This window comes from Bemisia tabaci, chromosome 6 (genome assembly GCF_918797505.1).
Source record: "Bemisia tabaci chromosome 6, PGI_BMITA_v3".
In the NCBI taxonomy this organism is placed as follows: Eukaryota; Metazoa; Arthropoda; class Insecta; order Hemiptera; family Aleyrodidae; genus Bemisia; species Bemisia tabaci.
Genome location: NC_092798.1, coordinates 42957896 through 42984909, shown reverse-complemented (window position 1 = coordinate 42984909; position 27014 = coordinate 42957896). Strand labels below are relative to the sequence as shown.

The 27014-nt window shown below is 35.4% G+C and overlaps 1 protein-coding gene across 2 annotated transcripts in view; it reads left to right on the top strand.

Moving 5' to 3' along the window:
* LOC109036498 (ubiquitin carboxyl-terminal hydrolase 47) overlaps window positions 1-27014 on the top strand; it is a 30574-nt gene that overhangs the window by 355 nt on the left and 3205 nt on the right. The window contains exons 2-27 of one of the 2 annotated variants that reach the window (XM_019050755.2): window positions 1063-1177; window positions 5350-5529; window positions 5909-6164; window positions 6481-6738; window positions 7374-7555; window positions 8192-8366; window positions 9257-9378; window positions 10273-10466; window positions 11373-11565; window positions 12280-12471; window positions 13143-13310; window positions 13895-13942; window positions 15164-15274; window positions 15443-15484; window positions 16210-16263; window positions 16618-16824; window positions 17285-17495; window positions 19217-19506; window positions 19754-19877; window positions 20269-20439; window positions 21117-21321; window positions 22088-22356; window positions 22911-23161; window positions 23819-23931; window positions 24640-24901; window positions 26508-26716. In XM_019050755.2, the coding sequence (XP_018906300.2) occupies window positions 5353-5529; window positions 5909-6164; window positions 6481-6738; window positions 7374-7555; window positions 8192-8366; window positions 9257-9378; window positions 10273-10466; window positions 11373-11565; window positions 12280-12471; window positions 13143-13310; window positions 13895-13942; window positions 15164-15274; window positions 15443-15484; window positions 16210-16263; window positions 16618-16824; window positions 17285-17495; window positions 19217-19506; window positions 19754-19877; window positions 20269-20439; window positions 21117-21321; window positions 22088-22356; window positions 22911-23161; window positions 23819-23931; window positions 24640-24901; window positions 26508-26716 (4484 nt within the window). In that variant the 5' untranslated portion in view covers window positions 1063-1177; window positions 5350-5352. Of the gene's footprint in view, window positions 1-1062; window positions 1178-3952; window positions 4151-5349; window positions 5530-5908; window positions 6165-6480; window positions 6739-7373; window positions 7556-8191; window positions 8367-9256; window positions 9379-10272; window positions 10467-11372; window positions 11566-12279; window positions 12472-13142; window positions 13311-13894; window positions 13943-15163; window positions 15275-15442; window positions 15485-16209; window positions 16264-16617; window positions 16825-17284; window positions 17496-19216; window positions 19507-19753; window positions 19878-20268; window positions 20440-21116; window positions 21322-22087; window positions 22357-22910; window positions 23162-23818; window positions 23932-24639; window positions 24902-26507; window positions 26717-27014 lie in introns of those variants that run through there. The other variant, XM_019050754.2, reaches the window with a different exon arrangement.

The following is a 27014-nucleotide window of genomic DNA, read 5'->3' as shown; positions in this document are numbered from 1 at the left end:
AAATGTTTTAGGCTAGCCCCAAATTCCAATAGGAGTCGGCAGTCTTTGCTGTACTCCGCTCTCGGCAGACGAGTGTCACTACTTAAGTTCTCTGTAGTTAGTCGGTTCATTGCCAATGCAATGATGGATACATTTTCATTGATGATAATGCCAAATTCTTGTCAATCTATAAATTTATACACTGGTTATTGTGTATGATATATCATTAGAACCCTTTTCAAATTACTTCTCCTCTTTTGCGGTATTCCCTATCCTGCGCATACAATACAAGAGGAAAAGTAATCTGAACTGGGCTCTATTTATGTACCTGTACTTTCAGGTACACAAGAAGAAAATGCCAAAGAAGTTCACGTACCTATAATCAGATAATAGGTCAGCTATCCTCTGTTTAATATTGACAGAAAATGAAAGAATTTAGACGGTGGATCTTCTATCTTAATTCTGAGTGTGCTAGAACTTGTCTAGCATAGACGCTAGCCCTAGACCTAAATTATTAATGCTCCAAGTTAGTTGTCTCTCTAATTGGATCCCTATGCATTTCCAAATGACTTTTTTTTTTGCCTAAATGAATTGCTGAAAGAGACTGATTTGTCATACGTCACTCAGGGTGATTCCGCCCAAGAAGTAAACAAACATCGATGTACCGAACAAATTTTCCTCAAATACGAGTTTTGATTTTCACTCTTTGTAAAAACAGAAAAGCAGCAGTGCAGAAGCATAATTCAGCAGTCTATTGGTGATAATTTTCTTCTGAAAACCCTAAATTAAAGCCAAATGAAACTAAAGCGAAGTATCGCTTTTAATTAGTCAAATCAAATTGGAATTTTTGCATTGAGTCTCATTTGACTTTAATTTAGAGTTTTTGGAAGAGATTTCTCACCAACAGAATGCTGAGGTATGCTTCTACACTGTTGCTTCTCTGTTTTTACAAAGAGTGAAAAGGAAAACTCACTGATTCTTAAACACCAATTTCTATTGTGTCCTCAATTTTATTCGTTTCCCTATTAGGGTACAGGTGTTTGTTCAGTTCTTTTTTATTTAAGTATGTCTATTTTCTTGCAGGCTGTTTGCTGATGCAATTTTTGACAGTTCCAGTCAACATAGTACCTAGCCGAACCATCAGTTGTCCTTAAAGTGGATAAACATGTTATTTTTTGCAGCAGTCTTATAGTCTAAGGTAAGGATCTTACTTCAAATTGTAACACTCAATGACTTTTAACATCGTAGATAGTGAAAATCAACTTGGGCAACTCTACTGAAAAAATAATGCGTATAAAAAATTTTAAGCCCTAGCACACAGCATACTTACCTGTTTTTCAAGAGTTTTACCATTTTGTGCTTTCCCTGCTTTTTCCCAGAAAATGAGTACATATCTCTGTAATCTGTGCCTGTCCGTCATGTCAGATTTGGCCGCACTTGAGGTGCTGGGTGTGAGAAGCACTTTAAAAAAACACTGTAAAAAGCGGGTAACAAGGCTAAAATTTCACATACACAAAACCAAAACGTCTCGGCTGAAAATTCAGCCATCCTCAGTTAGATAAATCAAAATAAAAATGGTTAAAAATCTAAAATAGCACCTGATAAGTACCTTTCAATCGGGAATGTTGTTATTACCGAAACGTTACATGTTGTTATTACCGTTGTTGTTGTTGTCAGCCGAAACGTTTTGGTTTTGTGTATGTGAAATTTTAGCCTTGTTACCCCCTTTTTAAAGTGTTTTTTTATTGCATATCTTGTCACGGGTGTGAGAAGGACACCTTTCTCGGTTGCAGTGTTAAAGAATCTCCGCTAATCTTTTATTTCTTGTAAGGGAAGGGAATGCATGCATCTCATTGAAATTTTAACCAGATATTCTTCATGATTCTTCAATGTTCCATGAATAACCTGTAGAAAATCACCTATTTTATTCTGCTCCAAGACTTACAATAAGGACAGAGATTCCAAAATGCTGCAACTAAGAAGTACCCCTCTCGCACCTAGTGTAATTTTTTCTTTCATATATTTAGAAGAAGATGCATAATTATCATTTCTTATAATTTTTTCTTCATCTATTTTTTCTTTCATGCAAGAAAAAATATGCATTATGAAAAATGCAACTATAAAAGAACGTTTGAGGGGCTAGGTGGACAAGGTGCATAAGTGCAGTTTTTGCTATCTCGAGAAATATACAAAAAGAAAGTTCAAACTGACTTTTTGATGCTTATAAATTGGAATTTGGAAGCACATTTTTCTTAGGATATGCATTAAGACTAGTTTTACCTTAAATCATTAATATCTCATTTTTTTCAAAAACTACATTTGTGCGGCTTGTCCTCTGAGCCCCTCATTTGGTCCTGACATTGAGCACTGCTCTTTCAATAGGACAATTAAATTCGCTCTGCAGGACAAATACATAGACGAACACTAATGAACTAGTCAAAAAATGGGTAGCTCAGATTGTGATGTGAGTCTTTGCTCTTATATTATTTTATGAAGGAAGACTAGGTAGTCAACGGTTTGTTTTGAGGTTTCCTTGGAATTTTCTTCCCTTGTTCTAAAAAGACAAACAAATTACAAGGAAACATATGAATAAAAACATAAAATTTGCATCCAACACATACCGCAGCTGTGGTTAACTAAAGCTAACAGGCAACAAACAGTATCATGGATTGTCTGAATCAGCAGGAATCTTAAGCGTGTACTTTTTGCCACGGCTTCACTTTGTGTGAATTTATTTTTTTGAAATTTCATTAAATAAAAGCTGCAGTGAGATGTAAACAAACCACAAAAAGTCGACCAAAAGCGGTTCATTCCAGAAATTGCAGTGTTGCCTATGTGTAAATGTTTAGGTTTCAGAAGGAGCCATTGTCTAAATGCAGGCATGCTGGCACTTATTTTTGTCTTGGTTATATTGGTGTTTTAAAATAGCATTCTAAGTTTTAGGGTCCCTGTTCACTAATTTTATGGAGCCTATAAAGTTTGTACTAAAAATTGGTACAAAAAATGTCTCGGACTTTATCCTGTCATTAATTTGTGAGTCAACTTTTCCAAAACTTTTCTAAGTAGGTTGCTCACTACTTTTGTCATAATCATGACCTGATATGAAGTCACCGTTGTTGCTTTTACCCTATGATGAAAATGCCACAAACTAGATTCCTGGACAATTGAACTAAATTTAGTGATTTTAATCAAGGGCCTCAGGGAAGTAGGTGACTCAGTAGGGATTAAGAAAGGGTAGGGGGACTTCTTCAACTTTAATTCCATGGCCAACTTGATGGAAAACATGTAAATGTCTAAACAATTAGTAAACATTATTAAGTTGGATGAGCTTATATCCTCCATTTTTGAATCAAGCCAAATTAGCAAAAATATCAAAGAATGATCAAGTTCTCTGTAAGGAAAAAGTTTAAACTGGAGAGACCATGACATTGATGTAAGGCACATGTTCTCACTCTCAAATCAGTTTTCCCCCAGTTTTCTGTTTTTGAGAAAAATTGTGAAGAGCACTGTGAAATTGGCCTTTTCAGCACTCTTTATCAAATTAAAAAAATGTCCATGCTTCAAATCCTTGTTTACAATTCTCCATTTCAATCTCAATATAGGAATGGTAATGAAGTTTGGCTTCTCTTCTCCGTTTCACATTAATGTTTCAAATTCTGTGGAAAGGGGAGAATCTTCAGTGTGCATGACTCTAAATTCAATTTCCACAAATTTCACTGTCATTACAACATCGGATTAGTCAGTGTCAAATGACTGCTGTCAAATGAAGTTGACAGGCTCATTGCGCACTTAGATTGTTTTTTATTTGTTTCTGAAATTTTCCTTAGCTGTTGCCACCTTGTTGACACGAGAAATGTTAGTAAACCTCTTGTGTACAGTGAAGCAGCTATATTTAGTCTTAGTACAGTCCTCCTTCTCTCTCAGCTGGTCATGTTCCAATCTTGGTTCCCTCAAATTTTATTTCTTGGCTCTGTGCCATCTCTTGGCTGCAGCCTCTCCCAATACTTATCACAATGTATTTTTGAATATTGATTATTTGGTGATTTTTCAAAATTTTGGAATTTCCTATTATCCATTTTCCCCTTATTTTCCCCTTGGGTGGTGACTGAAGTGAGTGTTTAGTCCTCTCAGCCTCTATTTTCTGTTGAATGTGTTTTTAAGTCCACTCATGGTAAGTTCAGCTTGAAAGATACACCACACCGTCTTTTCTATTTTTAACTCATCCAAAATTATCGTGTCTTCTTACAGTCAGGTATTTAGACATGTTACCTATTTGATTAACATGGTTTGTATGACATGGTTACAGTATCAGAGCCATTCTTGAAGTCTTTAACTGTGGCTGGTTTTGATGCCTCAGAATTTAATCGCTGTTAAACCTTTATTGATAACAAATGTAATTTAAGAAGGCTCACTTTTTAAGCACTGCCTTGCTTCATTGGACCAAGGAAATAGTAAATCTTCATTTTTCGATGAAAGAACAACTATAGTGATTTTTTGGTCGAAATTATTATGATTTAATTTCAAAATCATCCGTTTTCACTGCATTTTTAAAGTTGACGGAAAAACTTTAGGAAGCATGGCTTTAAATACACCGACAGCCTATGTAACAAAAATCAGGAGGCATCCGAATGATGATGTCTCTCTCTAATTTTGTTCAATTTTAACACTTTTAAAGCAGAACCAATCAACTTCACTAAAAATTTGTAGGAAATACTTCATGGCATGAAAGAAAAAAAATGGTGAATTTTAAGGGTGTTTCATTATTTTTCCTCCCTGTACATTTTCAGCTTGCTGAGGTTTTGATTTGAGTTTTTGAATAATTCATTCCAACTATCTTCAATTCTATGTCCCCTGAATGTACGCATAGCCACTCATTTGCAGGATGTTTGTGTATACAATTTGTGCCTTTGTTGTTGTGACTCTGCACAAAAATGTTCACTCCTGTTAAGTGGTTATAAATCATCATCTGAAAGAAACTTTCATTGCACCTTTTTTAATAATAAATTATTTTTATTTTCTCTCTATTTCTTTCATGCCGAGCTGACAAAAATTTTGTGGCTCTAATTACAGATTGGGACTTAATGAACAGGCTTCCACATGTTAATCTAAAACTTCCTCTTAGAAGAAATGGGTCTTTTTCCTCCGAGACTTTCAATATCGACTTTTTGTCCATCAAAACATTACTTGAAAGGTCTAAAGCTTGTTTTACATGCAAGATCGAATAGGAAAAGACTGATCTGATAATCGGAAAGGGTATTGAAAACACTTAACATTCACTAAGCGATGACATTTCATTTGTATCTTTTTTTTAATAATTCCATCCATCTCGTAATTTTACTCTCAATTTTTGTTCTTTGCTTCTTTTTTCAGGGAATGTCAAGTCAAGGGGAGCTTTGTGATAGAGTACAATGTTCTATTAAGTTCAATTCTGAAGAGATACAGTTGTGGGTGCCTCAAGAAAAGCCTGTATGTGATTTTGTTAAGCAAGTTCTTCACCAGGTTCGACAGGAACCAGGATTGTACCAGATTACGTGGATTTGTGAACCCGAGGTTCGTAAGTCTAATCTCTTTTCGAATATTAATTGGATGGCTCGAACACAATGACTTTATGCTACGGCTCTGAGCTAGTTCTGATCCATCAGCTTAATGCTAGGCAAATGATCAGTTAAGAATACAAATCTCCAAACAATTTTCCTAATTTGGAGAGCTTATTTCGCTTTTGTTGGAAGCTTTCCTGAAAGCTGCAGAAAACCTTCTTAATGATTTTGGTTAAACATGGTACAATAAACTTCCGCTCAGGGAAAGAAATTGGAACAGGCAAATGAACATGAACGTTTAGAATTATGTCCCTATAATTCAACATTTAGAATCTATTGTAATTAAAGCATTGACTCTTGAAATCAAAACTCCGATTTTTTTTTTCTTTCAGAATAAAGTCTTATGCAGTGATGCATCAGTCAGCCTTCAAAGCCTTGGGATCACAAACCGCTCCTCGAACCACTTTCTTGTGAGTCCAGTACCTGCGCATCCACCCTCAGGTCTGAGTGAGGATGACTCCGAACCATTGCCAGAATTTAATACAGGGGACGATGAGCTGGCCTTGGGGGCGTCTGCCAGTCCAACCAATCTGGCCGCCCCCTACCTGCCACCGCCTCGAGGGCTGTCTCTCAATCTCAACCAACCAGGTATTTGTTGCTGATGTGTTCTTCTAGTGCTCTCTAAAATGTTTTCTCAAGTTCAGAAAAAACTCTCACAGTTCAAGCTGTAATGGTAGCGTTTGTTTCATTAGAAAAGATTGATCGCAATGTTTTAATCCTTGCCATATCAAGTGCTAATCACAAGCTAATCTTTTTTAAAACGTAAATTCAGGTTTCAATCAGTTTTTTGCTTCTTTTTGTCTTCGATGTTTAGTCAAAATTACATCATGTCTTTCTAAAAAAAAAAAAATCTGTAGAAATTCAAAATCTCTTAATAAACACTTATTATTTTTACGTGTGACAGAAAAAATGGAAGAAGTAGAGCGGCAGTTAGAGTCGGACCCTCTAGATATCCCTGCTGAGGATGAACTGGGTCTTGGAGCTTCTGCTAGCCCCACAAGCACATCATCAATACCAACGCCACCTCCACAACCTCCGTCACCTCCCACCCCGTACTTTTCATCCGGCGATGGTAAAAGAGATATCAAAGATGGTTTATCAACGACTCAAAGGAGCTGGCAGGTTGACAATGTTCCATCCACCTCTACCTCACGGCGCACAGGTTCGGTTTGGTTATCATTATCCAGAGTTTTCTTCCTGCTTAGGATTATCCCAAAGTTTGAAAATCTGGAAATTGTAAATTTCCCAAATTTTGACCCTAAATTTCTTGAAAAATACCAAAATTTTGTGAAATGCGCAGAAATTTTGGAACTTTTTTTAAAACTTTTTATCAAAAATCTGTAAAGGAATTGCCCACAATTGTTGGTGATGGTTCTTCAATTTTTATTTTTAGAGAGTAGGTACTTGATTTCTATCATCAGCCGGAATATTGCTAAAAGAAGATCTCCAAAGCATCGAGTATTATCGAAAAAATGTCAGAGCACACTAGGCTCGCTGGGCTAGGAAGAAAGTCCTGAACAGCATTGTCTATCAGGTATCTAAAAATTAGTAAGAGCATTAGTCACAGAAGTCATCGTCAAAGAAACAGTAGTTGATGATAAAAAGAGGAAAGACTCTATTTAATTGATATAAACAAGTTTTTTCATCTTGAAAAAGTAAGAGCAAGTCTAAACTATGTATTCAATCAATTTTTGCAGTTCTTATTTTTGTATTATGTTTTTCATGAACTATGACTTTATGACTTCTCTGAAATCAAATCTTTCATTCACATTTTTTTTTTTTTTTTTATTGCACCAGGGTATGTTGGGCTGGTCAATCAAGCTATGACATGTTACCTCAACAGTCTGCTCCAAGCACTGTATATGACCCCTGAGTTCCGCAATGCTCTGTACAGTTGGGAATTCGACGGGAGCGCATCCAAACAACCAGAAACAAAATCCATACCTTACCAGTTGCAGAAGCTCTTCCTTAATTTACAGGTGTTCATTGCTTTTTCTTCATCCTATCATTTTTTTTCTCTCCATAATTTATTTTCTTTGCAACTGAAGATAAATAGTAATCACAACAGGCAGTATAGTAGCATGTGACTAAGCCTCACTAAATTGTTGGGCTGAACTTCAAAATTTGGGGGAAAAAAATTAAAATTAGATTTTTTTTTAAGTATATGCATATTTATCCCAAAATAATATTATCAAATTTTATAGTCAAAGTATCCCACATTGAGGAAAAAATTACAGCAAGGAAAATCTTTGCCACTCAGTTGATGATTTCAACCACTCAAATTATCCTTAATTTAATACTGCTACTGATCTCAGGGGCTATGATTTCACAATTTTGCGCCCACATATTCATGAAAAATTTCCACTTCTTTGTATTCAAAGTGTCAAGGTAACCCCAATGAAGTCTAAATCAAAATAAATCGTCTATCCAACATTACCTGTATAAATTCTACTGGAGTCTTTCATTAAATTGCTGATTGTTGCGCTTTCAGTGTCAAAAAAAATCCTTTTTGTGTTGAGTATTGAAGCAGATCCGAAGACTAATAGGTGGATAAATGTTATATTTAACATTGCATTTCATATAATGAAACTCATTAATCTCATTGTATTTTTCAGACTTCGTCCAAAAGTGCTGTCGAAACAACTGAGCTCACTCAGAGTTTTGGTTGGGATTCAAGTGAAGCATGGCAGCAGCACGATATTCAAGAGCTGTGTCGTGTTATGTTCGATGCATTGGAGCAGAAATTCAAAGGAACTGAACAAGCCAATCTCATCAACAAGTTGTATCAAGGTACCTGATAGTTGTCTGATAGTACTTACTGGCATTTTTAAGAATAGCGACAGCAAACCCCCATCATGGTTCCACCAAATTTGATGAACCTTTAATATTTTGTCCCGCTTGTTATTACACACTTGTTATCTTAAGACTAGTCTTTTTGCAAATCTTCCACCTAAGGAAAGATTATGGAAAACATTTTACCCAAAATACAAGGAGAACAACAAAGGAAGACCGAAGTATGGGTCAGTTCTGCATATCACAGCCATTTTCTTTCGTTGAAATTGATACTCTTCAAAACTAAAATAATTTATTCAAATTTCAAGTAATCTTGTTCAATACTCTACCAAAAGTAGCCTTATTGCATTTCATGTCATTTAATATCCTCTCAAGTTTAATCGCTTTTCAGAGGACCAAACAATATAATGCCTTGAAACTGTCAGTTCATTTCTCTTGGCTTATGTAGAAGACCCCAACAAAATGTGTTGTCTCTTGCATGAAGAAATGTATCTTGTCTGCTTTGTTTCTGTATTTCCACAGTAAGTTTATTTTTCTGAAAATTTTAGTGTTCCCAAGTGTAAGAAAATTTGTGAAAATTCCACTCAAATTCATGCAACAATTCTCCCACTCTAAACAAAAACAAAAAAAAAAAAAAACAAAAAAAAATTACATGTCAGAATGTGTGTATTAATGTAATCGACGAGTTACCTTTCAAGTGCAGCAAAATTAAAAAATCCATCGGACAGGGTGCCAGCTACTCCATAGGTCTTCTACAGCTTTCTCCTAGTAATTTAAACAATCATCTATGTAACTTTTTACTTATTTCACTTCATGTGTTGTCTCCTACGTATTTTCCTTCCTTTTATATCACTCTGGCATCATATCAAATGTTCATTTGTTCGCAGGTAAAATGATCGACTATGTCAAGTGTTTAGAGTGCAAACGGGAAAAGCAACGTGAAGATACATTTTTGGATATACCTCTCCCCATCCGACCATTTGGTGCTACCTCTGCCTACAGTAGTATTGTACGTTTTATATTTGTGGCTGTCCACAGGGGAGGGACCTTTGCACTAAGTTTTTCAGGATCAAAATTTTTGTAAAAATCCATGCTTGAATTATTCACCGGAAATGCCTTTTAGAGTCAATTGAAAGTGGCTTTTTTTATGTTTGCACCTAAAGAGGGTGTAAATTGGCATTTAAATTAGAAAATTTTCTGCTCTGCTACCGAAAAGTTTCAGTATCAAAATGTCTACATAGTACTCCTATTCTCAATGGCACGAATAAATCAATTTTAAGTGTTTCAGCATTGAAGTGACTTTTCCTGTAGATGGTCACGTTTTTGAAGAAATACATATATGAAATGCCTCCTTCAAATACCTCCTTCCCAATCAGCGATGTTTTATCAAATCAAGGACGATTTATCAGAAGGGGGGGGGGGGGTTAAATTCTGCTTTGCTTCTTACAAATATTTTTCTTTGGTTTGGTCAAAAGGTAAACCTGTAATATTTATAAGTACAATTTGCAATTTTTACGTATCTGATCTTGAATCCTTTACCAAAGATCCTTTATTTTGGCAAGATCAAATTTTTACCAAAAATTATTAGAAATTCTATTCATTATCCAAGTGTAAATGCATTCAAATGTATATTATGCCTATTAAATAATTTATTAGTCTTAATTTTTAAAAGAAACATTGATTGTGAAGCATTTGTAACAGTCTGAAGTTTGTCGGCTACGAATTTGAACAGCTGGAAGGACTCTGATTTTCGTTGTTAATTAAGTACTAGGTACTTGTAAATCGCTTCAAAATGTTCTTTTTAAGATTTTTAAATGAATCTTTCAAATATTGCAGTAGTTATGTTTCAAACGATTGTTAAAAATGAAAATTTATCAAGGTATTTTGTATTGCTTTCTTGCAGGAAGAGGCTTTGAGAGGATTTGTCAAACCTGAAACTTTAGATGGCAACAACCAGTATTTTTGTGAAAGCTGTGCCAAAAAGTGTGACGCCCACAAAGGACTGAAATTCACCCACTTCCCTTATTTGCTAACATTTCATCTGATGCGATTTGATTTCGACTACAAGACAATGCATCGAATCAAGTTAAATGACCGGTATGTATAATTGTATTGTAATTGTATTGTATTGTCCGATAATCATTTTTTTGGGTTTTCCTTGTTATGTTATGAGAGTTGTTCAGCAGCGACGGTAGATGGCGCGAGGATCACACTTTTGTGTCATGCCTCGGGTCATATCCATGACGGCGTTTTAATGCTGTCTTGGATTTTGCGGCATGTTAAGTTGGGTTCACTGCCGAGTGTGATCTGCTGATGAGGTCTAATAAGGCCCAAACCGGTATAGATCTCTCGGCGTGACTCCAACTTAATCTTCCTCGCGAAATGGTGTGGACCCAGCACCATTTCTCCACCTTGTTATGTACAGTTCGGGCCACTTCCTAGTGTTTAATTTTTTTTCATTTGTATGATTGTATACATCATATAACTTAGAAGAAAGTCTTTTTTTAGAGTATCATTTGATTTGAAAGTGGTTCTTTTTTAAGAAAAGTTGAGCTTCTTAGAGTCGGGTGGTCTCAAACAATGGCTACCTGGGGCTGGTTATTAAATAGTTACTGAGGGAGAATGGAACCATACCTTAAAGAGCAGGACTGCCCCCTTGGAGTATTTGAAGTAAACAATAAAATCTTAAGCAAAGGTTTTTTCTGCTTATAAAGCGAAAAAAAAAAGTTGATGAGTTTTCCTCTTTCTTTGAATATTAACCATGTGTGATTTTTAGCAATCCTTTTACGTTTATTCTGCACACCTTTTAACAGTTTTTCAGAATTCATTGGTCACAACCAAATCACTCTATGTACCTTGTCAGTTTTCTTTTCTTGCCTTCTCTCTCTCAAAGTCAATCATATTTAATCAGCTAAGTAAACTTAATCAGTCTCATGTTCCTCAACCACATGTCTCTCTGAAAATCGTTTAAAAGGATGTTCTTTTGGCTTACTTTTATTACAGTGTGACATTCCCGGAAATTCTGAATTTAGATCATTTTTTTGAGGATAATTCAATTGGTGAAAAAGAAACTTTAGCCAGCGGTGAGAAGAACGATGACAACAGCACAGCCGATAGTGGTTCTGCTTTGGATGAGGACTCCTGCCTGCCTTCTGTCGAATCAACGTTAGCTACTCCGTCTCAGGAAATGGACCAGGTTGAATTAGCCTTTTCAGTTTAATCCTTTTTTTCTTCGAATCAGCTCCGACTCTTTCCAAAACATCCTAATGTCACCCTGTCAAAAAAAAGCACACTGTATAAGTGAGAAATAGGTTTTTTACTGTTGATTGTTTTTTTTTATTTCTTACTATATGCGTTAGGAGGAACATTATCATGTCAATCATTTTTGAAAATTGAAATGTAAGCGTGTGAAAGAGAAGGATGAACCTAAGACTGATGCTGTGCCAGTATTCAAATTTTGAGTTAAGTCAAGCGGAGCCCTTCAATCTCGACTTGATTCAAAGGTGATGTGAAACTAGGCGAGCACTCAACTCTTGACTCGATTGCCGTTTTCAAGTTTCATTGATACAGAAAAAGTTGGTGAATAAAAAAAATTCCCAAGTTAAATGAGGGAGCAACTTTATAGTGTTGAAAATAATTTTACATATTTGAACTCAAATTTGACTTGACTTGAGAGTTCTCTCAGGAGCTCAAAATAGCTCAATCATGACTAAAAAAAGTGGAAAAAACTCAAACTCGACTCCAACGAACAAAATCAGACTTGCACAGCCCTTCTTGCAGTAGCCTTGACTTCTGTGAAAGCCTCAGATAAATAATCTTTAAAGTTAAGTAACCAAGAAGTTAAATGCTTTGACAAACACAATTCTCTTTCCAAACAGTTTAAATTCTAATTCATTGGCTCTGAATTCAGGATAGTGATGAAGGCATCGAAGTAGGCTGTACATCCAATGGTCTTTCAAAAGACGTTACGGGAAAATACGTTTATGAGCTGTTCTCCATCATGATTCACTCTGGGAGCGCATCCGGTGGTCATTACTATGCTTACATCAAGGATTTTTCATCGCAGAAGTGGTTTTGTTTTAATGACCAATCAGTTAGCCCAGTAAGTTGCAATAAAAAATTAATCACAACATATTTTTCAATTGTTTTATTCTGGGAAATATTCTCCTTTAAATTGTGACTTTTTCCTTGATATTTAAGATTATTTTTTTCTCTGATTAATTTTTGTTTGCAAATAACGACATGAAAATTGGATGGAACGATAATGAATTTTAGTTAAAAACTTTGTTCTTTACTCCTCTATCCTCTCTTATTCTGGGAGGTGCCATTACCATATCAAGAGAGTATCTAAAGGGCTAGAAAATAAAGAATAAAGAACACAGAAAGTTCAAGAATTCGTTAAATAAAAACTGCATCCCCCCCCCCTTATTTGAGTTTACTCCACATTTTTAATTTTTTGACTTCTTCTTTTTAGCTAAGGTGAAAAATTGGAAAAATATTTTAAAAGAGAAATTTAAGGTTAGTTTTTCATTGAAAAATGCGTCAAAATTACTCTTTCCGTTGTTGCATTTTGGTAGTTCTGACGGAAGTAGTCAGGGACTCACTGTCGTTTTTTGAGAAGTATTTTAAAATAGCTAAAATTGATTTCCCAGAAGTCAACCGACAGCCTGAATTGCCAATCGGTTCCTTTTGCCCCCTTCCCCCCACTAAAATAAAATCAACTCGTGTAAAGGTGCCAATATTGATTTTTCAACTTTTTCTCTAATTTTTTAGCTGATGCCCGAGGACATTGAAAAAACCTTCGGTGGAGGTTCTCGGCACGCATATTACTCCGGTGCCTACAGTTCGAGTACAAATGCATATATGTTAATGTACCGACAGATTGACAAAGAGAAAAATGCTTTTGCAATGACAGCTGATGAATTCCCCCAGCACATAAAGGTACGTACCCGCTGAAAGTGATTTGATGTCACTCATCTTTGTATCAGCTTACCAATAACAACTCTCAGAGACTCTACTCATCAAATGATGGGAACTTTGGCGACCACATTTATAGGGTGAATCTAAGGACTTTATTCATGGCGCACATGAATCTGCCAGTGGCGTGGCGTGCTTTGCGATATATTGATTGATACGCCACTCAAACCTATAAAAAAGATCGATTATTAGAGTGTTCGCAGTGAACACCGTAGTAATCGATTCTTTACCATAGCTTCAAATGGCCAGATATCGATAAATCGATCATTCAAGCTACGCCACTGGAATCTGCCAGATCTGACAATTCTTAACTTTTACTTTGATTTTTTGAAAAAATTAAATCCCTGAAGAGTAGATGCCTAGTATATTAGAGATTTTTCACTGAAGTCAAGGTCTTCAAATAGAAAAATAAAGGTGCAAATTTAGCTGAAACCGTTTAATTGATCAATACCACTATTTGATTCACTGTGTTAAGTTAGCTGACTATAGGTACACTTATCTCTTCAAAGTGGAATTAAAATGTTTTCTCTTTGTCTCAATTTTTGCAGAAACTGTACGAAAGGCTGGAAGAAAAAGAAAAAGCTGATCCTTATGCTGTAAGTATGTAATTTGCCTCTGTGAACACTTTCTCAGCAACCTTACAAGTATAAAAGAGGACTTTTGTTTAAAATTAATTGCTGAAGGAGTGCCTTCTTAGAAAATTTAATGAGAGCCATGAAATTAATTGCACAAAAATTGCAATTGGGATTACTTTTTTCAGTTGTAATTGTAATTGAATTGAACAATTCAAAAATTGAAAATAATCTGACATTGAAATTGATCTGACTTTTCTTATGAGTTTCCTGCTGCGTTCGTTCGAATTCATGTAAATTGCACAGTAGCACGTCGCTAGCCTCTAGAGGTGAAAAATTGCACTAAACGTGTTGACAACTGTGTTAAATTATTCCTACTGTGCGTTTGTTGCATTTTAATATCGATGATGAAATTTTTTCTGATACTTTGTATAGTAAAGATTGGCCGTTTACCTCAAATAAAAAATGAAATTTGTTGGCAGGCTAACGTCCTTATGGACAGGGTATCTTAGTGCAAATTTTGTGAGGTTATTGATTCCTCCCTTGGATCCGCAATGAAAGAGTGCTTCAGATCAAAGGAGTCGAAAATGACATCATATTCAACGTCATGACCAGACAGCTTGTCTGGTATGGTCATGTCGATAGAATGACGGACGAAAGGCTGCCGAAGAAGATGCTTGCTTGGGTTCCTCCTGGGAGGAGACAAAGGGGACCTCCAGTGAAAGGGTGGCAACAGGAGTTTCAGAAGAAATGAGGGTTTGCCAACTCCCTGAAGGGCTTTGGGAGTATAGGGGACTCTGGCGGCTAGGTGTCGCAGAGCGTCAGAGAGCGCTATAAAAGCGGCTTTATACATACATTAATTCCTTGCATAAAAAATTTTCAATTGCACTGCTCTAATTGCTGTATATGAAAACCTTTGATGTAGAGACCCTTGGTATAATGGCCCTTTATAAAATGACCCATGATATAACAACCTTTAATTTACCAAGCTTCAGTGTATCAAATAGTTTTGTTGGTCACATTGAAATCCTTATACTAATAATGTTCTTATTTTCTTACTTTATTTGTTTTTTTATTTTTTTCATTAAATTATTGCAACCTGAGTTGATTTGAAATTATGAAATTTTGTTCGACCAATTCAAACAATGGATCAGTACAACTGATGCTCTCAGCGCTATCTGCTGAACCGATTAAACAGTGAATTGGTGTTCCCCATTAACTTTTTTTTGTTTTTATTTCTCTAAGGAAATGGACTACAAATTTTCAATGCGTTGCAAAGTAATGGAGGATGGCAGTAGGCCGGAAAAGTTTTCTTATGACGCACAGCGGAAGGAGCGGAAAGAGAACCTAACCTTGGTAAGTAACAAAAACATTTTTTCACTCTTATTTTGTAATGCAGTAAGTGGGTTATTCATTGAGATAATATTACATAACACGTTTCCAAGTCATTAAATTTCTCCGGAACAAACATTACTGCGCTCTCCATTAAGCTCTGTAGTAATAATCGCGTTCGTTTTGTTTTAGGAGCCTTCTCAAACCTCTCCAAAAGTATTGGAAAAAAGAGTGGTAAGTTAATATATTTTGAAATTTAATCATAACATGAAATATTCGTTATAAAAATTTCAATTGATTGGAAGTATTATCTAAACTGGCATTAGATAATTCTGTACCACAGTTTTCAATGTGGTAAATTTTCAAAAATATTAAGCACCAAGCACCAAGGTAAAGCACCAAGTTGAAATCGATACACCATGTTCGATGACAGAGAATAAAGCATTTAAAAATTTCCGAGTTGGTGTATTTTCGTTCTCACTGACTTTCAAATACTGATTTTTCATAGTCTGCCCTGAAAAATTTATATTTTTTGATCTGAATAACGCTTGAATATTTATATAACTTGTTGGTACAAGGTACACTGAACAGATAAAAGAAAACCGCAAATTCGGATGGTCACCCGTTTCCCTTGAAATGGCCAAAAATTTGTATTTCCAATGAAATAATTCGATTTTTCCCTTTTCCCGTCGCTGTTTCGAGCACTTCCGATTGCAATTACGAAATTTTCTTTTGCGTGCAGATGCTTCCATCTATAAGTGTTACTAAACCGAAAAAAAGTGAAAATCGAAAAAAACCCTAGTTGGTGTGTTTTCGAACTCACTGATTCAAATATCATTCTGAGGGAACAAATACTGCGAAAAGTAGTCTGCTTTTTCCATCCAATAGAAGGGTGATTTCATCAAATTTTGCCCTTTTTTTCTTTTCTTTAACTCACATATTCGTTTTTTCTTTTTCAGCGGTTTAAAAGTAGGCGTAAAGACTCAACCTCGGAGGATGCAAGCAGAGAGTCAGTAAGTGTTGTGTAAATTTTTGATGTCTCATTTACCCTTTCAAATGACTCTCTTTTATAGATTGACTTTCGCTCACTTTTTTTCTTTTTTTTCTCTCTTTTTATTGCCTTGTAATAGAAATAGTTTCAAACATTTCTCCAACTTGTACAGTTCATATAATCTGTATTTTTTTTCTTTCAAATGGATTAAGTTCCATTTCAAAAAAATTTATAAAGAAGAATGAAAATAAATTGAAAAATTTTGAGGCTACACTGACTTTTTTTTCAATGAAGTTGCAAGGAAAATCATTTACACCAGGAAGAAAAGGTCATCTGATGTCAGGTTGTATTTTGATAATGTTTTTTTTGCCTCTAGGATTCAGAACAGTGGGAAGATAGGATTCAAAAAGAACAATGGGCGGAGCGGATGACGAAAAACGAACCATTTAACATTGTATTTTTCTATCCAAAAAGCAATGCTGAGTTTAGTAGTCGTAATCCTTACTCTCCTGACTCATGGCGAGCTGATTGGACCTATGAAATTTCTGCGTGCTATAGTAAATTAGTTGATGATGTATACCAGGTATTTACTCTCTGTTATTCAAGTCAAATTTTCAGATTTACCAAATGAAGTCTAAAATATGTTTTTGAGAAACATTAAACTGTCTGTGACAGGTGACACCTCATGTCAATGTGCAATTTGTATAGTCTAGATAGTCATAGCTTTAATTCAGGATTGTCATAAGAAATTTTTGGAATATGAACAATTTAAGTATGTCCTTAGACATTAAAGTAAAACTGGTGTTTTAGCAAAATGTGTTCAATAACTCATCATATAACGTTCACTGAAGACTAGCTTACCGAAGCCTTGTATAGCTCAGAATTTTTTCCTCGCATAATCTAAATCCTACAGTTTGTCGTTCAATACAATAAGGCAATGAAATCCAAATTGGTGGAGCCATTCTGATTTTGAATAGGCAATTAAACATTTGAGTCACATTTTTTACAATGAAATGTTTCATTCTTCTTTTGTTTTTTTCCAGATTTTAAAACCTGAAGTTCCTTCTTTGGAGAAAAACCAGTTACTGATTTACTGCAAGAGAGGGACAAAGATTGATTGTCTGTTGGAAGGCAAAGACGATGATACCATTGCATCCTTACTTGCTAAGCATGGTCACAGTGTCAGGTCACTGTATCACGTCACTGCAAGAACGCACAACTCAAAACTCAATTCGGTTCTTTGTCTTCCCGGAAGTATGTATTTGTTGCCCATTTTTTCAAATATTGATAACAATTTTAAACTTGATCATTAATTGTCATTTTTTTTAAAGTAACAACTGTTTTATTTTTAATTTCTTTTTCCTCTAATTATTGGGGTGGGATTTGAAAGCTTCGCCGCTGAAAGCTTTCATTCTGAGTGCCTTTTCGTGTGGTCTCCAGATGGGTTGTGTAGTGCTAGAACGACCGCTTGATTTGGTAGTAGTTGTTTTGGTGTTGCATGATTCAAGACCCGGCCCCACCTAAAAGTAATAAGCCTCTCTTGCCTTATTTAGGAATTAGAGCTTATGAAACCAGATCTCAGCGGTTCGCACCCTATCAAGCCGGACCGCGAGCAATTTATAAAAATATCAAAGCACAACCCTAACTCCCCGCTACCATCAAACCTCTGTTGCATTAATGAATGCTTTGCTCCGTCTAACTTGCTGTCTAAACATATCAAGCACAACCCTGACTCCCTGCTACCATTAAACTCCTATCGTAACAAATGCACGCTCTTGCACCGTCTAAGTTTGCTACTAAATTATTATTTATTTATTTTGTTTTTTTCTGTATCGCTGGTTACTGGTTTTGCTTCATGTAAGTTTCTTATTTGGGTTGGTGCAAAGCTCGCGGTCCAGGCCGCCACCCCCTGTAGCGTTTTTTTTCTTTTTTGCTCTTTTTCTCTCCTTTGCCAAGCGTGTAGTGACTAATAGATGCGCTTTCTTCTGTCAGTAGGTAGGTTGTTTGTACAGTGGTAGTGTGGGAAAGCTAAGAAGCTTCCGGAGTGTAGTACAAGTTAAAGGAGGATTCTTTCTATTAAACAAGAACTGAAAAGAAAGTGTGTGTGTTTAGCGAAAAAGTGTCAGCAATAATGAAAGAAGTAGTATCATAGACCGTTGGAAGGGTGCAAGTCGAAAAAATGTCGGGAGATGGAAGTTGCCTTTTCAGAGCATTACAACATAAAATGGAGATAGCTCTCCCAGAAAGAGAACCTGAGGGAGGCGCGACTTGTCTAAGACTGATCATTTGTGAGCATCTGATCAAGAATGTGAGATAGCCGAGCGTTTATATAATGTACTTGAGACAGTAGTATACCAAGAATGTTTAATTATGTTAAGACAATGAGACAAGAATGCATAGTATCCAAAAGAATGCATCAAGCATGTTACCAATTGTAGATAGCATGGGGTGCATGGGTGGAGCCAGGTGTAAAATTGGGCCTGAGGTGGGTTTATCTGAGATAAAGAAACTAAAGCTGTCCCGTCAGTTGTTCAGGTAACAAGGACAAGACATGAGAATGGTTAATGCAAAAGCGACACAGCTTCTATTCCTTTCTTACAACAGATCTGGATTAATAAACATTCCCTATTGAATCTCCTATGCAGAAGGAAACAGCATTAGCGGTCCTCTGCTCCCATCCAATTTCCCTTATCCTAGATTTTGTCCCGGGTGCGTTTCAGCAATAGTCCAACCATTCATTTTGAAATATGAGCATAACAAGCTTTGGCCAACAGCTGGGGTGGTTGGACTCTATTCTTTTATTCCTCTATTCTTTTTTTTCCTCCGGTTATTGGATTAATTCAATTATTTTACCTTTTTCTTTCTTAACTCTTATGATTTTAAGTAATTAATCTGTTGATACATCTTCCAGCCAAAATTTAGAGAAAAAAACATAATTTAGGAGGCATTTTTGTAATTTCTGTTTCCTTTTTCAGATGATAAAATCACAGTACATAAGGTAGATATCGATGAACTAGAAGTGAGCAAAGGGAGGTTTGTTTATTGTGCACCAACGCTAAGTGTTGAACAGTTCAAAAACTGTCTACGATCAGATTTTGATGTACCCGAAGGCATCAAATTCATGGTTGCAGTGGAAATCCCAAAACTCAAATCCACAGATTTAGACAGGAGGAGTTCTAGTCTTCACCTAGAAATGACCCGTTTGAAATTCCTTGTCAACGACAAGGCAACTTTGAAACAGGAGCAAGTCTCCTCCGCCATGCCGGTAAGTCCGAGTTTTTCATCTATTAATGAAATTTGTCTGTCTCTGTTTCAAGATTTAATCGTCAAGAATAAATGTACCACTTCATATTGCATGAAAAAGATTTGATCTTTCAAAAAAGTTAATCCAAAAAATTGTTCATGTCTGTAAAAAAATGTCTAAATCTGTTTCCACTGAAATCATCTATTATGAAATCACTATTTCTGGTACCTCTCACTGATTAGTTATTTTTCACATTTTCTTTTTAAAGGTGTACGTTTCTTTCATTTTCAATGGAATGTCAACACGCTCTGTGATGGAGAGAATGCTGAAAGCCATCGACTGTGATAAGAACTCAGTCACCGTCAATTTCAAGCTTCCTGATGCCGATCCAAGTGAGTCATGTTAACTTCAAATAATTCTCATGTGTTCATTAAATGTTAAGTCTTGCAGTTCTTAAGGGATGATACTATTACATGCAGTGTATTTTTGAAGGGCTCTGCCTAAAAAATTTATTTCCCTCAAGAAAAATTCCTCCAGACATGAGAATCAAGGAAGATTAGCAGAATAAATCTGCATGCAAATGTATCAGAGAAATTAGAAAAATGTCATGGAATAAAATGCGTGACCACCACAAACTTCTTATGAAAGAAAATGTGTGATCAAATTAGATTGAATGTTATTTTTGGGCTTTCTTTTTTCTTTTTTAATAGCCATGTCAGCTTATGAATGTTTAATATCAGACTTTCAATACTTATAATTGGTTTTTAATTTTCTTTTTTCCAGTTATTTTAGAAAGACTATCAATACCATGCTTAGAAAAGGAGAAGAAAAGCACAGTAAATCAAAAAGAAAACAAAACAGTAGAAGAAACTCCACCTACAAAAGAATTTACCAAAAACACAGATCCTCACAGATTGAGAATACTGACAGATACCAGTTTTGTACCACCAAAAGGTCAGTAAAGAAACAAGATTAAACTTCTACCTTTTTTCTATCTACTAATTTCACTGGTTAACAAGTAAACTTTTTTTTTTAGATCTACCCAAAATTTGGTAAGGGATTCAAGGTAGATTGTTAGCGCAGATTCTAAAATTAGTCTCCGTCTCTCTGGATCAGTCTGGTTCTGACCGGACAGGTCGAAATTTTTCCCTGAAATCGAGCTTTTTGGGCGTTTATTCAATTTTCTAGAAAACCTGTGCTCAATGGGGACCACTCAAGGTCGAGTTTGGATTTAGCGGCCAAAAATACCCATGGTAACTTGTATCACTTGCCTAGCAAATTTTCCTCCCTATTTTCAATAGCGATTTTTCCGGTCAGATTCCCTCCTCCATCCTTAAACTGACAACTGTCTGACTTTCTGTAAAACTTGTCCGATTGTTCTCAACTTTTTGAAAAAAAAATTGCCCCTCTTTTGAAATCTTCCCTCAAGGACTAAGGTCTCTTTTCTTGCGAACTTCCAAATTTAAACTAGCTCTACAATTTAGCTCTACAACCCAATAGAGAATTTTCCTGATAAACCTGCTGAAACGTCGAAACCATGATGGTAAAAGTGAATTTTTAATTATGATAGTGATCAAACCTTTTTCTTTGTACTCAGTAAAATTTTATTGTATACTTTTCTCTTTGCCTAGGTGATAGTTGTTCTCTCACAATTGGTGGTGATTCTGGAGGAGGAGTGGTTGATCCTGGAGGACATGCAGTGACGGCCTGTTCTGGTGATGCTCCCAATGCCAAACCGATTTGTTCGGTCCCCAATCTTGAGAATATCGAAGAAGAGCAAATCCACTTTAGTGATCAGAGTGCAAGTGAAGAAAGTAGTCTCACTGATAGCGAACGGTAAGAAAAGAAAACTTTGACAACTTTGAACAAATTGTTGTTTCTCTCACAAAAGATCGTAACTAAATTTCAATTTTGCCAGATTTTTCCGCGGAAATTGTATTTTTACCTGGAGAATTTTAAGAACTTCTGGGGGGAACTTTCACCAATTTTCCCTCTTGAACAAATTTTCGACAAAAACTACAGGTTTTATCTCTTTAAAAGTTGATTCGTTTAAGTCAGTTTTGCAACTTTGGAATGGAGTTACGTTCCTTCGTGCAGGAAACGACAAAATTTAGAGGCAGAATTTACCCCATATGTAATGATGAAGTGTAGTTCTGTGCCATCTATTTAGAATCCAGACTTTTTGATGCAGAGCAAATAGTAATGTTTAAACAAAAAAGAAGCCTTGAATTTGTTTTTAAAGGCTACTAGGTTAAATTGATAAAATGAAACATTAAAATCTTCTTGTCATTCGGAAATTCCAAAAAGATACCATCGTTATCATCAAAATTAAGTTAACCAGAATTGCATCAAATCGCATTAAGGTTCAGCAGAGAAGAGATTAGAAGTTATTCCTCCGTAAGACTCGGTGTTAAGGACACCATTTGATGACTATTCTCACGTTTAAAACGTTTTTTCTGGACTTTTTTAATTAGAATAAAATTAAAACTAGTTAAATTAAAAATCCTTCCCAACCCTTTTTTCCGTAAATTATTCAGTCCAAAAGCAGAAAAGTTTGTTTGCATAGCTTTTTACATCTTTTTGTTATAATTTTTGTCCACAGTACCATTATAGGAGATAGTCCGGATGATTGTCCAATGTCAAGCGCGAGTAATTCTCCTGACACAAGTTTTCAAATGAGCCAAGATCTCATCAAACATTATCAGACTTCCTTGTCAAATATTATTGATATTTCTCCGGTCAACACCCAGCAAACTGAACCCAAAGAAGATTTCAGCGATGAAAGCTCATACATTATCTCCTCAAGTGACTTTCCTGTCACGTCATACAGATGCAAGTGCCTAAGTGGCAAAAGTCAAAATGGATTGAAACGTAAGTTTAATTATAGCACAAATGATTCAATGCCTTGAAAGTCTGTAAAATTTTAGTCTTGAAGAAAACTTAAGCAGAACAATTAAACAGGGCGCAATCAAGACCTAATCAAAAGATTTATACCTCCCTGACTCCAGTTTTACCTGGGCAAATTGAACTAATATTTTTCTTAGGGGCCCAAGTTGCTTAGGCCCCAAGCGCCGAAACCCAAGTCTCGAGAAAAGGGGAAAGACTGAAAGAGTTTACCAAGCGGCATGCATTCAATCTTTTGAGCCCCGTATCAATGGTTATTTATCAGACTCATACCTTTTCAGGGCTCAAAAGGTTGAGTATAAATTAAATGGCACAGTATTCCCCGTTTTTCTCTAAACTTGGATTTATTGGGCTTGGAATGTGAAAAATCCTTCAAGGACTTTTCACATATCTTAGAAAACCTGGGAAAGTCCAAGAACTTTTTTTCCAAAGTCTATAGAAATCCTGGAGTCTCTTTTTAAGGTCTTAAACTTTCACGAAAACTTGATCTCATGTACTTCTTTTTTCTTTCTATTTTGCAGAGATGTCAGTAGACAAACGGATGCCTTTCCCAACTCTCCTAGAAAATCTTGAACCTTTTGTTGGTGTTAGTTCTCAGTATTTTAAAATATATTCATCTAAAAAAAGCTATGAAATTAGAGATGAGTTTGATTTTGTTCGGTATTATCAGACAGAAAATTCTTTTGTGATCAAATTAGAACCACATCTTAAACATGGAGAAACGAAAGTCAAAGTATTTTTCCTTCCTGCGGTAATTTTGCCAACCACTGAGGTGAGAAACCTACATTATTTTTGTATCATATTTCTAGTGTAAAAAAATGCATGTAGTTTTTTTTTTTTCTACCATTATGTATTAGACGGCCACTCTTTATTATGCTTTTTTTATGATAATGAGGCTGCCGCACTTAGTTTTTTAAATTTATTTTCTAGAAGTACTAAGAAAATAAGCAGACATGTGTGTTACCGTTTTTCAATAAATAAAATTTTGCCCGCCTTGAAAATTGCCCAATTGCTACCAGTTTATCCGCTGCGACTCTGACACTATTCTGAAAGAGAATGAAAGTCAGGAATAACAAAAAAAGAATCGGAGCTGCACAAAGAACTCAAATAAATTTCTGTGCAAAGCTTAGAAAAAAAAGAGGTCAGCTCAGGCAGGTGTAATACCTAAAATATTTTGCTTGGATCTTACTGAGAGACCTGCACCGGTTTTGTTCATTTTTGAGCTTGTCAGCAAATCACGTACAGTCAGTGAGTCCAAGCATTGTAAATGTGCGATGCCAAGCGATTAATAAAGAAAGCCAGTCATAAGAATGTCCTGGACATAAATTATTGAAAAATAGAATATAACTTAAAAAGTAAGTAGTAATCTTTACTTACTTTTTCTAATCCTCATTCTCTTCATATCATTCCATTTTTGTCCTTTTTTCAGATTCCGCTAGTGTTTGATTGGATCTTGAAGAAAGGTGAACCAGTTGCAGAAGCCAAGCATGCAATGTTGAAGGAATTAGTCAGGATAAAGGGCTTTGACATCCCACCAGAAAAGTAAGTAATGAACCAAGTCCTTGTCTATTAATATTTGTTTACAAAGGTGTATCAGAGTAGAACATTTCATGAAATATTGAAGCTTAATTTACAATTGTTTCAATATGTGTCCAAAATGAAAATTAAACCTTCTGGGAAAAGAAATTTCATTATGACAGAATAGTGCCTGTGTCAGAAGATCGTATAAAGATTGAATAGCGTCATATTGATGTAAAAAAATATAAGATTAATAATTATAATATAATAATAAAAATATTTAGAATAGTCCTGATACCACTTTAATAGACTGATTTAGTGGCTGTGTCATTCTTTTAATATTCGACTTATCGATTTGGGATAATTGTTATATATGTGTTGCATTATAAATTTGCGGTGGTTCAAACCAAATGATAGAATACAACCACATTCCCAAATTCTGTGTGAGCAAACTTTGATAATTCATCACAATTTTGTCATTAAAGAGTCATAAATCAATGAATGATTCACTAAATACCAAAAATTTTGATTGCAAGAAACACCTAGACACATTTCACCATCATAGCGCGAAAAGCTATGTGTCTTTTGAACCAACAGTTTTACAAGGTGTAAGTTAACTGAGGTAAAAAGTTTTAAAACTAAATAGTTTTTCAAGGGTTTGAATTCTCATCAATCTTTAGAAGAGTGCTTATTCAATTTCAATAAGATTCATATGTGTATTTGATTCCATAGATATTCAATGTACCGTCTGCGGAAGAAATCAGCAGAACTAGGAAGAATTTGCTTGGACATAGAGTTGTGGGATGAAGACATCCCACTTTTGAAGAAGAACGAGCAGCTCATCCTACAGGAACTGAAAGAGCCGGAAATCAAAACAAATCCTGATCAGATGGCTGTTTACATTCGTAGGTGGGATCCATTGAATCAAACCCAAGGTGAAATCATTGAGATCGTACTTGAAGAAGATGCTACCAGAACTACACTCATTGATCAGGTATATTTTTGTCAACAGTATGCTAATGAATGAACCACTAGACAAGGTGCAGCTAACCTTTGTAATATACTGTGTTTGTGTAGGTAACTCCTGGCAAAGATATCAAAGTTTTTCCATGCATAAATTCAAACTTCCTCCTCACAAAAAAACCATAACCTACTTGACTTCAATTGAACGCACTAAACATAGCCGTGACAGTGTTAGCGGTCTGAAAATATGGGCGATTCTGCCTAGCTGTTGCATGTTATTGACCCTTAGAACAATACAGTGTGGTTGTCGCAACCAATGCTAAATAAAATTTCAATATCTTGGTTGAGCGTTATTTTCAGTAATTTTCATCATACCTTTCGATTTTTTTGCGAAATTTCAGTAGGTCTAGAAGAAAAAGGGCTACAAAAAAAAGGGCTACCTTCTTTGGTCTACAGTCAAAATGTCTACATGAAAATGCCTATTAAAAAAGTGTCTATAGTAAAATAAGTCTGCGGTATTAACATGTCTTCGGTTTGATTGCCTACTCCAAAAACGCTAAAGTACGTATTTATGTCGTCTGATAAGAATCTCATTTGAAAGTGTATCCCCAGAGACAGGACGAGACTGTGGATGCTGCAGAAGCTGATGCGTAAAAATTGTGAGTCACACTTCACGAATAATTCACCATATAAATATCAACATGTATATTTTATAAATATTTTATTTAATTTTTAATTTTATAAATATATTTTATATATTTTTAGAGGCCAACATAAATATTTTGACATTTTCTACGTGGGCAAACAAACCGCAGACATTTTAATAGCGTAGACATATTTGACTGTAGACATAATTTAAGTAGGCATTTTAATGTAGACGTTTTGACTGTAGACTAAAAAAGGTAGCCCTTTTTTTTGTAGCCCTTTTTTCTGTAGACGTACTGTCTGCATACCTTCAATTCGTACCTTGCTTAATGGTCCATTAACTTTTATCCATTCTTTCAAGAAAATGTTGGTTATACTATTTATTCATACACCTTATTCATGGAGTGTTGATTGAAGCTTTTAACTCAAAAACCAGTTAAAATTCATGTTTCAGTATCTCCTCTAATAAAGAAGTTTTCAAAACAAAAATCATGGATGTGTTCGTAGCACAAAGCTAAAGAATGCTTACGTGATTTTTTAAAATTGGAGGTTTCTTCATTCTTGAAACTCTTAATTGTGGTATTATTAATGTTAAGAAATTGGTAGCCTTATTTAACACTCAAAGCAAGTCACAAAGTTTCTAAAAGTGCCAATTCCATTTCGGATAGTGAGGTTGTCACATGCAGGGGTTTTGTCTGTTATTTCAAATCGGTGAAAAGAAAGGCGTTCAGATCCTTTTGCTCAAAGTATCAGTTAGCTTTCAACTTTCTCTATTTTAATATTTTTTAAACCTTCAAAATGTATTGGGTAATGATTGTAAAATTCTCGCCTTGAAGTGTTTGTCAGATCATTTTCCTACATAAACCGGATGCTAAACTACCCGATCAAAAGTTGACTCTTCATCCCTCCATGTGGATGATCATTTATCGATTATCTGTCTCTCGTCTTGCATTGAGTATACCTCTCAAACCTGTTTGGTATCACTGTTACAGATATCCAAAGTGAGCGGCATTCCAGCAGAACATATCGATGTTGCTAAATCCCACTTCCTTTTCCCCGATTCTCATTTTACGTACCAAACTGGAGATAGCAAAGCTAATGACAGCAGTGCTTTGGGCGAGCTCCGCTGGAATGATACTGAAGAGGACCTCAAAGAATCATCATTAAGGATAGGCGGAGATGGTGCAGTCCTCCTATACATGTAAGTATCGTATCATCCTTGGAGTTTCAATTTTCATATTAGAAATCAGTAAGATTCTAAAACGCAGAAGATTTTGTAATTCTCAGATTGTGATTAATTACATAAGATGAAAGGTACCCAAAATCATATCTCCATGGATGAATTTAAAGATTTTCTGAAAGTAATGAAATCAATCCAAATGCTAAATTTGATGTCCAGTATTAATGTAAATCTGTGAATTACACACTAAAAAACTTACCGTACGTAACGAATCTGATTGATCAGCTGCGTTGTTTGGATGAATACAGCTGATTGGACT